This window comes from Cariama cristata, unplaced genomic scaffold (genome assembly GCF_000690535.1).
Source record: "Cariama cristata isolate BGI_N322 unplaced genomic scaffold, ASM69053v1 scaffold12551, whole genome shotgun sequence".
NCBI classification, from domain to species: Eukaryota; Metazoa; Chordata; class Aves; order Cariamiformes; family Cariamidae; genus Cariama; species Cariama cristata.
This window is the reverse complement of record NW_009598736.1, coordinates 1-16,000: the sequence shown is the minus strand read 5'-3', so window position 1 is coordinate 16,000 and position 16,000 is coordinate 1. Positions and strand designations below refer to the sequence as shown.

Genomic DNA, 16,000 nt, shown 5'->3' with positions numbered 1-16,000 from the left:
ATGCAGAAAGATGTTTCTGCCCTGGGGGATTGCCGAATGTTCTTCAGTGAGGGGAGAAAGGGCAGAGCAAGGAATATGGTACGAGACCCACAGCCCTTTCCAGATGGAAGGAGCCCGTCAGCTGAGCTCTCTGGGCAGGAGCTAATCTGTTTCTGAACTCTGGTTCCTCTCTCCATGTGTCAAATGTGACTTTGCCCCTCTCTGTACCTCTCAGTGCATCAACGTGAGGTGGCAGGAACCAGGCCATACGGTTATTTGCCAAATCAGAGATGGGATCTCCAAGAGCTGAAAGCAAGGACAGCAAGGACTTCTGGCCTGTCTGGATGAAAGACCAGGTTGTCTATCCTGTATCAGAGGGAAGAAGAGATCAGAAAAGTCTTGAGAGGGGTGGAAAAAAATCCCAGTGCTCAGCAGCAGCAGGTGCTTCCCAGTGCTCTTCATGCTCTTTGAAAATTGCTGAGTCCTTTGGGAGGCTGCACAAGTGAAACATTAATTTCTGCAAGCCTAGGTCAGAGAGGACTGAGATTACTTAACACTGAACTACCTGGTTAATGATGAACTGAACTGTGCTTTGAAGAATGAAACGACGTTATTCAGGATCATTAACAGATGTTACAGGATAGGCTAGCCAAAAAGTGAAGCAGGCAAGTCACCGTCCAGGGGCATCTTCTGGTCATTTCAAAGGCACGCAATAACTCCATGTGCTGCAGATTATGCGTAGCACAGCCTTCCCCACTTTGAGACCCAGGAGAGGGCAGCAGCCTGCTGAGGAGGAAACAGAGAGGGCAGCCATCCTGCCAGGGTGCGGAGAGCTCACCAGCTTCCAGTCACACTGGGACTGGGTGTGCTAAACCTTGCGGGAAGGGACCCTGGCCCAGAATTGTCACACGCCTATGCTGCAGCCTCACAGCCCTGGCAGCCAGGGTCTGACAACACAGAAGTAGCTCTCAGCATCCCCCACCGCTGTCCCCCCTCACCACGCTCCTGCATGACTTCACCTGTAACACCGGCAGGTTGTGGCATACATCCTACAGCATCTCACCAGCCACCCAAACTCTTTAAGCACCAAATACCATTAGCAAGACACATCAGGACTGATTTCTGAGTACTGCAGAAAGACCTGATGATCCTCCTGTGTTAGACCAGTGTTTGCAGTGGTTGGGCGAAGAGACTCTGAATCACCAATGAGGCAGCAAGATTGCAATCGGACATCAGGAGTCCAGGCTTTCAGTTCCTGCTCCCAGTTCCCCTGCCCTCAAACGGGCACTGCTTTAAGCTGCCACAGATCAGTATCTGCCACAGGCAGATAAACACTGGGGAAAATACAAGAGCTCTGGGTGCAAAACAGCACCAGTCAGAGCTCCTGGGATACGTTTCTCATGACGGACGTGAAGGGCTTGTGGCTCTCTAGGTCTCGCTACCTGGAGGATGCTGAACTTGACCCAAAGCCCAGCTTTTGGACTGCTCTGAAGCTGCTGCGCCAGCCCAACTCAGCACCTCTTTGGAGTTTGCATATTGCTTTACACTCTCTCTCCCTCTCTGCTGCCTGAGATGTCCTCCAGGGCAGTGCTGTCAGCCGAGCAGGACCTGAAATCACCATGCACGTCTGGCGTTTTCTGAGATTCGGGAAAATGCAGAGGCAGCCGCTCAATGAGTCTCTCCATCGCTGGGATAACATGAGTTTCCATAGCTCGATACTGCTTTGTCCAGGTCTCAAACTTGCCGCTGAATGTAATTACCTCTAACAGAGGAACAACAGCTCTCAGCAAAAGGGATTGGCACAAAGAGGTTTCAAAAGAGATGCGTAAAAGGTGCATGCAGAAAAAGTCAAACAGCCACTCAGATCTCAGCCCAGCACCCTGAGATAAGCTCCAAGAGTTTAATTGTGATTTTCAGGGATCTCATACATTCTTAACCGGGCACTGGATTTGATGTTCTGGTGGAAATAATCAGATCCTGCCTGGACAAAAATGTAACTTCTCCATCCACCAACTCCAAGAAGCTGAGATAGCTCTGCAGAGAGACTGGAGGAGCTGAGGAAGTTTGGTCGGAGATGGCAGCAAACAAGTTACTCCTGCACCCACAGCGCAGTTCTTGCTCATGGCAGGAAGCTCTGGGGACTACTACCGAGAAATACAGACCTGGAGGATCTAAAGCAGCTCCCCACACCCTCCCACCACACCTGGGGATTCAGACAGCCTGCTGCTCATCTTCACTTTCCCAACTGCCCCCAAGTTTGGCCCAAGTCCTGTACCTGAGCCTATCCTTTGAAACGCTGATACACAGGAGAAGAAAACAGTGATCGAGGATACACAGCCTTCTCTCACCATGCTCCTTGAGGTCCTCCAGCTTGGCTGCTGTGAGGTCTACGCTGTGGATCTTGGGGAGGACTTGACCATGGCAGTGTAAATAGCTCTCTGCTCGCTAGGCTGCAGCACAGGGAGGGAGACGTCCCTGCAGACACGGCCAGCACAGTGCTCCATCAGGTAGAAAGGTGTGCCAAAAGTGCCAGGGAAGCAAGGCAGAATTGGCATGTCTGAAGTTAATCCTGCTGCCTACCACCCCTCAGATCTCACCTGCACCTTGAAAATGCTCCCAGGCCTCACTTGCATGGCAAGGTGAAAAGCAGCCTCAATAGCATTGCCCCATGAGCGCTCACGCCCAGCTGTGGCCTCGGCTCAAGCCCAACTCAGGCTGCCAGGCGGTGGCACATGGCTGTGGCACGATCCGTCCTGGTCCCTCCAGCCCCAAGAAGCTGAGCTTGGGGCCAGGCTACAACACCAACCATCTCTGTGCCTCCCCTGCAGTGCTATCTGTGGGCTATCAGACTGCACACAACCACCACGAACAGTGGACGCACATTTAACTGCAGTGCAGAGACTTTATTACTGCAGCCAGCAGAGATCTGAGCGTAGCTGTGCTGACTGCAGACTACACAGGGTGTCCTGGTCACAGACGTGCTGCTATCACGGCTGTAGATCTTGGGGTAAGTCTGAGGTCTGGCAGTTAGAAAAATTACCTCCTTATCAGAAACCTGAGCATACTGAGTCAGCGGGAAGCCCTGCGACATTGTTTTATAGCTGCTTTTCAAAGGCAGATAGCATTTTGATTAATTGCTAAAATAGGACACACCTAAACCAAGCCAAATAAAAGTGTTACTGTCCTTTGAACTTCTAAAGGCTCCTCTAGCTCGAGACTGGGCAAATGCTAATTAGACCAGTGCACTTTGGGAAGTCTGGCTCCTTATTCTCTCGTCTCCTTATCTTTGGGGGAATCTGGCCGAAGTTGTCAAGCACAGAGTGAAAGCTGAGGGACAAGATTACCTTCTGTCCTCGCAGAGAGCAAGTACAGTGGGAGGAGGAACACCAGCCTCAGAGAGTCCTTTCAGTACCCTGCCAGGGAGAGTCAGAAAGCCGTGTCAGCACAGAAAGGCATTAGGGAATCAATACTAGAACTGTGCTGTTGCTAGGCAGACACACGGTATGAGAGTCCTGTGCTCAGTTTTAAATACACTAAAATAACATGATCGGGGGGAGGCAAATGAAGAACACTAAAATCTTCATAAGGCCCAGAGACCTGAGACCTATCCACTCTGGAAAACCAAGGGGAGATCACAACCGCTCCTTCACAAGTGTCCTGCTGCTGAGGCAGAGATCTCTGGCACAGCAAACTGGTTTGCAGCATGACCGCTCCAGCGCGGGGCTAGCCCTTAGCTGGGCTCCTCACTGCTCGGTTGCAGCGTTGTGCTGCAACCCCACTCCCACCTAAGGTGCCAGGTGCGACAGTGGGATCCTGCGTCTCCCGACAAGTGGTGGGAGAGCTGTCGTGTGCCCCGTGGATCGGAAGGATTACAGCGCAGGAGCAGGGAGGGTGCTTTTCACAGGCTTGGGGTCCTAACTGCATGCTCACTGCCAGCTGCAGGGTGATAGCACAGCCTTGTTTCTCAATCCAGGAGTGCTCATGTTAGCTGTAGCAAACAGACAGATCACAGATTGGGATATAGAACAAAACGCAGGGGAGGACAATATGGGAAGCAGGTGTGCGGACTGTGTGTGTGATGTGGAACAGAAAAGCCAAGGCTGGAATAGAGCACTGTCCTTAGGATGGGGTTGTTTGGGATCTCCTACGAGAGTCTTTCCCAGTCAGCTGTCACGAGGAGCACAGCTGCCTCCTCACCTGTATTCCCTTCTGACAGCGGGGCTGGAGGGGCACAGGCTGTCGGAGGGCTCCTTCTTCAGCACTAGCAAGCGATCTCCAAACTTGACAAAAAAGGTCTGGGTAGACTGTCTGTGGTCAAACCGCCGTAACACTAGTGGGCCTGAAGAGTTGACAGCAGAAGGTCAGCAGACAGAAGCCTGAGCTGGGATTATTTCTCACCAGTTCTCCAGGTTTTACTTCCCCTTCCTGTGCCTGGCTCTGAGATCTCACTTGCAGCGATCGGGAACCTACACCTGGTCCTGTGTCCCAAATCCCCGGGGGAGCATGGCAATAGGTCATAATGGCTCACAGGCCAGCAATCCTGGCATCTCTTTGGCAACTTGTGCTCAGCCCCTCCCAAATGAGGGAGTCCTAAAATGTCCCATTTCTGGGAAACAGTGACAGATCACTGAAACCTGAATGGCTGTACTGTTTGCTTGGAGATCGGGAGCCTTTCGTTAATGCTATTTTTCAATCTATTTGTTGTGTGATGGAAAGAGCCAATGGCTCCAGAATATGCAAGCTTTCAGGCTGAAGAGCAAAAAGCACTGCAATACTTGTTGCGTGGTCACGGAGAACATTTTCAAGATACTTTTACAGACAATCTTTTGGGATTTCCATGCTTGGTCTCACTGGAAAAGTATATGGAACAAACCCTTACAAAGGAAAACCTCTTTGAGTGCTACTTCTGGATCATCGACCTGAAAGCAGGAGGGAGAGAACAAGACTGGGTGATAGAAGATAAAAGTGCCTGGGAAAGAAGGAGCTCTGCACACTTGCAATCCATTTATCTGTGAGTCCAATGGCACTGATCCACTAGGACAGACAGGAATTCACGGGTCATTCCCTGCCAACACGGAGCACCTTTACCAGCGCTCACTGAGACTCCCGCGTTGGTCTCTGTCCCAGAGACGTATCCGTGACTGTGGCATAGGCACTGTGAGCTTGGGCTGGGGTAAGAACTGGAACTCCCTGTGTGCAGTCCAGGGGAGCAGAGTTCACTTTTCCCACCAGTCCCATGCTTGTCCTTCCCCCAGTGGTCCCCTCACCAAAGTAAAAATCCCTGTGCTGTCTCCAAAGCCTGGGGGCTAACCAGTCAGTCCCCAGCTGACAGATCCATGAAGCTATTAACTATGTCTTACGTTCTCACAGCGGGGGGATGTGGTTGTCTCAACCATACAGTTAGGGCTGTTCCTCTAATAGGGAACTGGGGTCCATAAAGGAGAAGCAACTTCTCCAAGGTTACACTGGCTGTAGGGTTTAGAGCCATCAATGAAATAGGACAGTGCAGACTTCGCCAGTAACCCTCCCCTTTAATTGCACCACATCCCGTAGGAATAAGGACAGGCTGAAACAAAAGGCTTGGCAACACGAGTCTGCCACTGCCATTTGAAAATCCGGAGCCATTCAAGTCAAACAGAGGTTCTGGACTTAAAAACCATACCCAAAGCCCACCCTGGTTGCGTTGCTTTGTACCTTCACCGTTTTAATGCCAAGCTGGGCTGCTGCCTTTAGATTCTGGCTGCTGTTGTCGAAGAAGATGGATTCCTGGGGCTGAACACCGAAGCGCTCCAAGCAGAGCTTGTAGATACGGGGATCTGGCTTGCACATTCCTTCCTGATACAATTCAGCCATCTATGGCAACAACAAATGGATTATGCATGAACCTACTGTGACCACAAATGTCTGTGCAGTGTTGGAAATGGAGGATGGGAAGGTGGGAAAGAGACCGATAGTCTAATTAACATGTGAAATAAAGGACACAGGGAATGGAGGGCTGACAGACCTGGATAGGATGTGATTCAAGTGACTGTGTGGCTGCCAATTGCCTTGGCTGTGGCTCTGTCAGCTCAAATAAGCTAAACAGGATCAGCCAGTCCTTGAATGGAAGATATCCAACGAGATGTCATGCTGCGGGAGACTCACTGGATGTCCCAGATCGTGCTGAACCAATTGCTTAATGCTGTCCAAGAAAGCCTTAGATTGCACCACCTTCCAAATGATCTGGAAAAGCAGTGTTCTGACCATTGCATCTATCAGCCATGCCAAAGCAATCTTCGTAGCAGCATCAAAGCTGACCATAATCATCTGCCCAAATTTGGATCAAAAAAGTTTTGAATAGAAATATTCAGAAAGTCTCTGAATACTCACATTACCCTCACAACCACAGAAAATTCAAGCAGTATTTCACCCCTGCACTGACAGACACTCTAGGAATAGAAATGAATCTATTAGATATAAAAGCCAATGCTAATGGAAATCCACATTCAATTATTTTTTTTTCCCACTAATTACTGTGCAGTGCTGTTGCCTGCTGTTACAGAAGAGTCACACCACATGAGCGATGACATCAAACAGGCCATGGTTATTAAAGTGCTTTGAAACGATCTGGGATGAAAAGTACCACACAGCCTCACTCTACTAAGAGAACTTCATAGGCACCAGGGTCACTAGCGTAATGCACAGAAAGCAGAGTCAATAATGACATAATATTGACAAGATTACTTTAAACAGTCCCAGGTTTTAAATGTATTGATACAGCTCTTCTTTGCATATTTTCTTGTCTTAATCAAGGCTATAAACCAAACTTATGTCATGAATAAACTCCAAAATTCAAAGATGTGAGTTGGGGCACACAAAAAAGCAAATCTTGTGTCACACTGAGCAGAGCTCTCATAGCTGCCTGTTAAAGCGAAGCCCCTCGAACCAGCCTCGAGGTTCACAGCTAATCTTCTGCTTCATCTTTGCAAAAGCGAAGCATGCTGGGAGAGGGGGCTGTGCCTGCTCATCAGCTCAGACAGATCAGCATGTTGGGGTAGTGGGAGTTTTTGTAGTATAGGGGATGCTTTGCAATTCTTTGGGATGAAACAAGCTGTAAAAGAGTAAGGACTAAATATAAAGCAGGCAGGGGCACTGGGTAATAACATTTATTTCTTGTATAGTGTTCCAGCTTCTAAGTTCTTTATCGACATCGTTACCTATGCCTGTTACATGTATACTTGTGGTTGCATGGGCATTTTGCAAAGAATTTTCAAACACACAAGTACCTGCCACTCACTCAGACCTTCTTCAAGGCCCAGTCACTACCATGAATTACGCCAGGAAACATTTTCATAGATTGTTATTGTGGCCACCAGCACACCTGGAAAGAGGTGGGATGAGTCCCGGCTGTGTGTGGTAGAGAGGAGCCTGCTGCGAGAGGGACATTGTCGGGACAGTAACTCACTGCCAGAACAGTGCAGCAGGCAGGGAGAAGCTGTGACATCTCTCTTGCTGGAGAGCCCTCGCTCATCAGCTGTTGAAGCAGAGAATCACCTCCTGCGGTCCCTTCGAACCTGCTGATAAACCTCTGGCGCAGGTGGCAATTACACAAATGTTGGAACTGCTTGTTCCTCCCTTAGCACCAACTTCCATGTGTAATTTCATCTCTTGACAGTGCCTGAACAGTTCTTCTAAGAAAAAAAATCCTGGCATGCAGCTAGTTTCACTTTATTTACAAACCTGTAACTTCTTTATTCTAAGACAGTTATACAAAAAAATGTGAGCAAGATGGTCTTCACAGTTCAAAGCGGGGGCCTCACTTCGCCATGTCAATGAGACTCTGGAGAGAGGTTGGCACCCAAGTCTTTTCTCCTTGTACAAACACAACACCTCTGTCAATGTAAATGACAATCCGTCCAAATGTATACAACTGTTTCCCTTCATGCCGCTTTCCAATCACAGGCATGAAAACAATGTTGTGCTCCTCTGCTTTTGTCTGAATTAGGTCCTTAAAATTCATTGGCACAGAGCTGGCAGCCATGCCGATGCCACGCTGGGCCATGTTCTCAGCCTCCCGACGCTCCTGCATGGCTTCATACTGAAAGTCTTTCCTCCGCTCGGTGTGAGTAAGGTAGGCGATGTTCTCTCGAGCGCCTGGCTGCATGTATCCACCTGTTTGGAGAGACAAAACGTGTGAAAACAAAGTCCCAGTACATTCCTGGTGCAAGGTCTATGGGTAAACTCCGGTCCAGGACACAAAGTCACTCAATAATGCTCTGAATCCTCCTTTACACATTCTAATTCATTAAGTTTCATACTGTTATTGCTAATACAACATAGACTAGCTAGATGAATTTGAGAACTGCAGCAGAAGCAACAGGATTTGGTACAATTTGGGATTGTATCCAAGCATGCACAGGAGAGGAGGATGCTGCACTGCTACTGGCAAAGGGGAAATGTGAACAACAAAAAGAACAGCAACAAAAAAAATACTCTTCAAAGCCAAAACCCAGCCTGTGGTCTCCACATGCCACTGCTGGGATACAAACAGTGACTATTGCAAAATCAGGCTAAGGATGGAGCAGTATCATACTGCAAGAAGCAGGATTGCATCATGAGCACTTTCACTATCAGCCCCCAGTTCACTTTTTGGCTGTGTGACTATCATGCCAGAAATTTCTCAACAGGTGAATTCCTCTTTGTGCAACGCCTGCCTGTAGTTGTATCATTTTACCACAGAAATAAACGTAACACATAAAATGGGCCTCGAGGAATCCTCCATGTTTCTGATGCAGATTCTCCATCACACTGTACAGCAAGAGGAACACAAGAAAGGAGTTCTCAGTCTGGGAGGACAGGGCAAGTTTCAGGTGCTGCTCCCTCAAGCATGGACTTATCTTTTATACAGTTTAATTCCCAGCGAATTCCTAACAGTCTCTTTTAGGTCACAGGGAGAGTCATGTGGAAGGAAAGGGCACTGTTCTAAAGCTAAGAAGAACCAGTATCTTACCATAAAGAAAAAAACCTCCAACAAATTATAGCTTTGAAAGTCAACATTTCAAAATGATGGTCTCCCACTGACTGACAAAGAATACACTATGATCAGGCAAGGCTGAAAGAGAATCAGTTGCTTAATGGCATGGGCAGCCAGTCACCAAAAATCTGTTTCTGCTTCAGTGAAGCACAGATAATTACTAGGTAGCACCTCACAGGTGGTATTTACCGACACAACAAGGCAAAACACACTTTGAATTTCACTGCTCATAGGAGCTGCTACAATGCCAGTTAGCAGGGTGACGCCTAAATACACATTCGCAAGAACCAAGTGTTGCTGTACTGCCATCACAGTAAGCGGAGCCATCGCCATAAACCACCTACCCACACTGGAAGAGACAGCCCGGTTCATGATATCAAGAGCTTCATTAAACTTGTCTTTGATCGATGGATGTGCTAACACTTGGTCTGAGAACATGGACTTCCAACCCAAGTACCATTTTGTAATCTCTTCGTAATTGGGGCTGTTACTAAGCCAAGAGCACAGCACCTGCAAAACAACATGACAGATCAAATGCAGGAGGACAGGTACATTTATGGAGGAGAGTCCTTATTACCACTTAGTTTATTACTGAGCTTTCAGGAAAAGAAAGGACTGTGACAGTCTTAGGAAATAGCCTGTTCTGAGGCGTAAGGAGCTATGAGTGGAAGTCACCGCATTTGGTAGATAAACCATTTCAGCACTGGGGCAACAATTTCTAGGCAGGAATCACTAAAACACTTCACAGTGAATCAAGCCTGTGTACTCGGCCTTAATAGTTCCTCACCTGCAGCCACTTTGGGAAGAAGTGTTTCTCCAGCAGCCCAACAAGACTGGAGACAGAAATCATCCCCTCCCAGTCAATCACCCAGTAGAAGGCATCCATGTGCTGCTGGTGAGGGTTTATGATGAGTTCGTTCAAACACATCCCTGGGAAAAGTGGGAGAAGAGTTAGAAAGGAACTTGACTCACAGTTTATCAGTGCCCTGACCTATTCTGCTAGCAATACACATGATTTGAGGAGCACCTGTATTGCATATTACCGTAAAGGACATTTGGGATCTTTAAACTGTTTGGCTGATCCCTGCCACCAAAACAGCGTGCTTCCATTTCCAGCGATTGCAATTTGGTGCCAGAACTGAGAAACTTAAAACATTTGACTGTTTTTTAGACTACAGAGCCTTTTAGCCAGTTCGCATGGCTGAATGGTGAATCACAAAATCTTGTGGTGAAAGCATTAGCATAGACCACATACAGCAGTAACAGAAAGACATCTTACAGCTTGGTACTATCTGACAGCTATCAGATATTCCTGTCAGCTCAAGAACAGAGGAATCAGATGATACAGAAAAATACACAGAAAACATTGAGAATAATCAGAGCACTTCCCCATGTTTTCTAAAATGTCTGCCTCAAAAAAATGCACAGTACTAGTAGCAGAAAAGAAGATGCAAGCTTGGTCTAAACTGACTAATTATATTCTTTGAAGTAACACTGGCAACCGTGTTAATATTTATCTTTTCTAGGTGTAAGGGAGAAGGTGGCAACCAGCAGATTCCAGAAATTCAGCACCGTTTGGCTTCTCTCACCTAGTTTAGGCACGATGTTTTTGACCATGAAAGCCTCCCATGACCCAGGTGTGAACACATCTTTCCAGGGCTGAAGGATAAGTTTGGCGGAGGAGTCACTGGGATGCCACTTCTGCAGTGCATTTGCCAGCTTGTTTCGGATGGGAGAATACAGTGGCTCTAATCGTGCCTGCATCAGGGGAAGCCAGGGATGGATCCACGAATGGATTGGGACTGTGTCTGTCAAAGGATTCCAGCTTTCGACCTTGAGGTAAAACAGAAAAGATTAAAATAAGTCCATCCATGAGCAGCAAGCCTTGCCAGATGCAAGAAGAGCCATAATGCAACCCCCTAACTCCTAAACGCATCAGCAGAGGCAGCAAATGGGGATTTTACAAGTTCCAGTTGACTGAAATTCAGACACTGGTTCAGAGCACGGTTTCATTCTAACGCAGCCCTCTCATCTTACCTCTTTCTGTAGCTTGGGGAAGATGAGCTGATCCAGAATGTTATCCAGTATCCAGACAGGAACAACGTTTACCCAGCTATCCAAGAAATCCACCATTGATCCACAGTTCCTCGGCTGCCACTGCGTCACTATGTTTCTGACATATGGCATCCAGATTTCCCACATCAGTCTGGAAAAAAAAAAAACACAAATAAATCAAAGTTAAGCTTAAAGCTATAGCCCTAGGCCTAAATAAACCAAATGGTAACTGTTATTTAAAAGCTACTTCTTTTTATATAGCTGACAGCTGGATTTTAACAGACACATCAAGAGAATCATCTGGAAAGCATGCTTGTATCTGTTCTTTTCCATCCCTGAGGAAGCAGGACTTGAAGATGCTGTACAAAGTACAACTCATTTGCTCTTTACCTGTGAAAAGCGTCTGTTGACAGGTCCTGCCCACTGTGTGATAACAGCTGATCGTTTTCCAAAAGGCTCTTCCACTTGGCTATCATCTCTGTGCCATACGTACAATCCTGGAAATTACAAGGCATGAGCGGCCTTTATCCTTTTTCATTAATTTCAGCTGGTATCTACAAAAAGCAGGCTGATGGTATGCTCGGCTACAGACAGCTTTCTCACCCACTCAAAAGACAATCTAGGAGCTTGCAGCCAGGATTAGTAAAGTCCCACAAGAGGAAAATACCACTTTATGGATTTAACATACCTCCAGGGGAAAAACAGGGTAGTCTGAACTTTTTCACGCATACAGAGACAATTCAGACTTGTACCTATCACAACCTAAATGGCATTAAGAATAGACAGTGCATCTCTGACTACCTGTAAGACAGATCTCTCCTGCTTTTGCTAAAAAACAACTAGATACTTAGCTTTCATCTACTTTTTCTTTCCAGCACCGATGAAAGGCATTGATCTTAACCTTACAAGCTCCTAAATTGTTAGCGGCTTTGCAGAACAGCAGCCTTCAGTCATAGCAAATATCTGAGAGTGGGTGCAGAGTGGGTTTTTGTTTTGTTTTTTTTTTCTTTCTCTCCAGACTGATCATGGATTTGGGACAACTCAGGGGAGGCAAGATAATAAGGACTAGTTAAGCCATCAAGGAAGAACTGCAGAAAAAAAAAATCAAACTAATACACACCTTGAGGGGATCCCAGTTCTTGAAGTAGTCTTTCATGAGAGGATAGACTATTGCTACTGCCAGATCTACCCTATCAGACATTCTATACTCTTCATAGTACTTGTCTTGAAGTGTCTCAAAAATCTTTGCACACTCATCCAAGGTTAAAGGATTTTCACAACTGGGCTGCATCCGTCTCTCGCACTCTTCCACCATCTCCAGCACTTTGCTGAGATTGCTAATTGCTTTCTCCTCGTGCGAGAGAACTTCAGACATCTTCTGTATCTCATGGGTCAGGTTGACAACCATGTCTCTCTCGTACTGCAGCTGCCGGTCATTCTGGATGATTTCCTGCTCTGTGATGTCAATGAGAAGTTGCAAGTTGTGCTCCAGCTCAGGCAAGGCAAACCCCTGGGGCTTGGAATCTTTGCCCAGCGGCTGCTGAGGACTGTCATCTGGGATGTTGTGCTTGTGGCTAATCTGACTGTAGCTGTAATAAACCTTTTGTTCCCGTCCCGTCATGTCTATAACCTTCCAACAAACAAGAACAAACATGTCTCAAAAAAAAAAAAAAGTAATTGTATCTTGTGTTTATAAAAGGAGGAAATCCCTTATTCCGAATTACAAACTGAAGATTTCCAAGTACCTTAATTATTCCAGCAGGCTACTAATACACACTGGTATTCTGAATGAGGCAACTGGGGATTCCCTCCAAAAAGGCCTACTCCAGACATGAAGAGTTAGAATGAAAAAGAAACAATTTGGAATCAGAGCTGGAAGAGTCTCCTCCTCTGATCTCAATTTTACCATTTTGCTGATTAATTCTACAAGCAGTGATGATGCAAGCAGTATACTAGTCATTATTGCATGGAAGTCTTAGGTACTTCTATTATTTTTTTAAAGACATGTTAATTTTACATGAAAAATTTTATTAAATGCATACAAGACAAATCCCTTACTGTCCCTTTTAGGTAGAAGATGGTTCAAGCTATGTGTTTAGTTGCACAATCCCAATAAGGACAGCTGTGCTTTCAGATACGGATGAGTGTTTTATCTGTGACAAATGTGAAACAAGTAAACTTAACTTACAATTAAAAACAAACAAATCAATCAACCATATTTAACTAATTTGCATTTTTCTGAGGCCAAAGAACTTGCTTAAAAACAAATCCAATGTCGCAGGTGACACCGTGGTCTGTTACACAATTCAGTGACGAGTCTGAGGCCTTGATTTTCATGAGGCTGCAGACAGCCAGTTCTTAGAACTGGCTTCTATTAAGGTTACCGCCGGCTAAAGAGCACTCACAATACCATAAACTCTGTCCCAGAGATGCCACCTCTTGGGTTATCAACCTTACCTTGACTTGAGACAGCTCCTTCTGAGGGGCTGAAAGCTTCTTGCTGATCCTACCCTTGGCTTTCAGTTCTTCTACTGTCTTATAGCTGTATTTGGGCTTTTTCTTGCCTCCATTAGGATCCTTCCGCCACTGACTGAGCTCTTTTTGAAATTCCTAAACAAAACCAAAGAAGAGTTGTCCTTGCTGCTCTTTGTCACACCCCAAATTTGTCTCTATTTTCTACAGGAAAATAACCATCAGATCAGTGAAGAATGCTGTACAGCAGAATAACTGGGAAAGCGGTAAAGCTCAATGACAAACCAGCTCAGATGCTGTGGTCCAGTCAACCACCCTATTCACAATGCTAGCAGTATGTTTCTGATTATTTTTTTTTTAATTTAAACAAAAGACAAAGACTCTTTACCTGGGAGGGCTCTTTAAAGGTGGGGTTCTAGCAAGACTACTGGAATAAAGTGAGCCAGAAAAAACAAAGAATATTCCAGTGACAAGAAAAATACGTCTAAATGAAAGTAATGTGCTATGTCTTTAGCTTCTTATGTAAAATGAGCCCAAACAGTTTTCTCTGGCACAGAACCTAATACTAGAACTGAATTTTGTACATATAACACATTTTATACCAAGAATCATACAAATACCTCCTCAGCTTCTTCTTCCGAGTCCACGACAGGAAAATCTTGCAAAGACTGGCTGGTTCTTTCAGAGCCATATGCCCCCACAGCTCCCTTGCCTTTTCTTTGTTTGGCCTCAATTGGATTGATAATACCTAAGAGGACGGCAGTCAGATCAGGAGCAGTTTGTTCACTGAGAGAGAACAGTGACTGCTTTTCCTACACTACCCTAAGTTATCAAATCAGCACAAACAGCCTAGTATTCTGCCTCTGTCACTACTATAAAATCACTGAATTCCAGCACGCACCAAATAAACCAAAGCAGAGTATTATTTGCATCTGCATTTCACTGCTTTTTTATTCTATCACATAAAACAACGCCTCCTTTTCTGTGAGCTGACTACCTTTAGAATTTATCTCCCTTTTTTCTTTCTCTTTTTCTCTTGCAAAATAAGAAGAGCATAAAATTGGCCTATGGTAATTTAAACACAATTGAATCTTATCATGCAGACCCAAATCACTTGCCAGAGATGCAAGAAAACAAGGACGAAGTTGTAAGCCACCTGGAGATGGCATTTCATTAAAAAAATCCAATCTCTTCTCCAAATTATTAGTTAACAATAAATGACCAACACACAATCACAGTACCTTGAGCATTCTTCCCGAGACCTCTTCCGGGGACATAACCCATCTTCTGGAGAAGCTTCTGCCCAATTCCCTTAGTGTGTCTCTCCCAGCTGCCAAAATCCACGAAAGATTTTGTCCCCCCTACAAAGCCTTTCTGACTAGGCTTGAAATTACCACCCTGTTAAAACAAATAAACAAACAAAAAACCCCCACACAACCTCAAGGCATTGTAATAACCAAGCTCTGTATAATTTCACTCAAAAGGAAGGTTCTTCCCAGAAGAGATTCAGTTGTCACCACATTGCACAGCTCACTATGTCATGACTTGTGCATCCATGTAAGCTGCCTGACATCTAAAGAGTTTCCTGAAATTCCTTAGATGGAAAAGGAAAATCCTGACAAGCTTAGACTGACAACCTGACAGTTATTAGGCTCTACCACCGACTTTAGCTGAAGCTGATTCCTGATTCTTTCTGGGTTTGGTAACTGAAAAGAGAAGTTTGATATTTAGTCTATAACATGCCTAGATTGGTCACAGTGTTTTGTAATGTTAAAAAAAAAAAAAGTCTTTGAAAGGCAGTAAACTACGGACATTCTTTTATTTTAATCTCAATTGACCAAAGGGAATATTAAGGAAGATAAAACGGCCTAAAAGGACTGATGTTCCCAAGGACACAGAATGATACATCAGAATAGCTACAAAAGACAGAGAAAACACCTCCCTTAAGTGCACGCTGTCAAACATGGTTCTCTGGCTTTAATTATTTCTCCCTTTCTTTAGTGCTCTATTATTGTCTCAGCATCTTTGACTACAGCCTAAGTTTCATAAGTACACTACACAGAATTGAAAACCTCCTGGATAACTCACTGTTTTTAATTTCTTCGGCACAAATTCTTTAGGGATTTCTTCCTGCTTAACAGGCTTTTCATCTTCATCAGAGTCTTCTTCTGACATATCCTCAGCCGCTGACTTTTTCAGCCCGGCGCTGATGAAGTTCACGGGGGCCGAGTAATCCCTGGAGCTACACCAAAACAAGACTCGTGAGTGAATCCTGTTCCAGTGGACCAGCGCGCGTTCCTACAGAAGCCTCGGGGCTACTATGCCTTAGACTCTGCCTTAAAATGAAATATGAAAAACTCACTAGCAGTTTAACGCTGTTTTTGCCAGGAAATAACTGTTCTTTCCCCCTGGGCAGCAGCGACACGCTTGCACAGGCAAAATCCCCACAAACAACTCTGTGCGCCCCACGGCCGCCCTGAG

General features: G+C 45.7%; 2 protein-coding genes across 2 annotated transcripts; both read right to left on the bottom strand.

Moving 5' to 3' along the window:
* Window positions 1-207: 207 nt before the first annotated feature.
* On the bottom strand, window positions 208-5,832 carry LOC104168737 (acyl-CoA dehydrogenase family member 10-like; the record flags this gene model as incomplete). Its single annotated transcript, XM_009709425.1, is given in 10 exon segments — window positions 208-293; window positions 295-345; window positions 1,588-1,715; window positions 1,717-1,739; window positions 2,328-2,396; window positions 2,399-2,505; window positions 3,321-3,414; window positions 4,178-4,318; window positions 4,755-4,885; window positions 5,642-5,832. Coding segments are annotated over 10 exon segments (1,021 nt in total), but the record flags the coding sequence as incomplete, so codon positions are not given.
* Window positions 5,833-7,593: 1,761 nt separating this feature from the next.
* On the bottom strand, window positions 7,594-15,761 carry TFIP11 (tuftelin interacting protein 11; the record flags this gene model as incomplete). Its single annotated transcript, XM_009709424.1, has 11 exons — window positions 7,594-8,130; window positions 9,337-9,502; window positions 9,780-9,922; window positions 10,582-10,825; window positions 11,030-11,198; window positions 11,438-11,544; window positions 12,168-12,677; window positions 13,505-13,657; window positions 14,140-14,267; window positions 14,761-14,917; window positions 15,608-15,761. Coding segments are annotated over 11 exons (2,287 nt in total), but the record flags the coding sequence as incomplete, so codon positions are not given.
* Window positions 15,762-16,000: the final 239 nt, after the last annotated feature.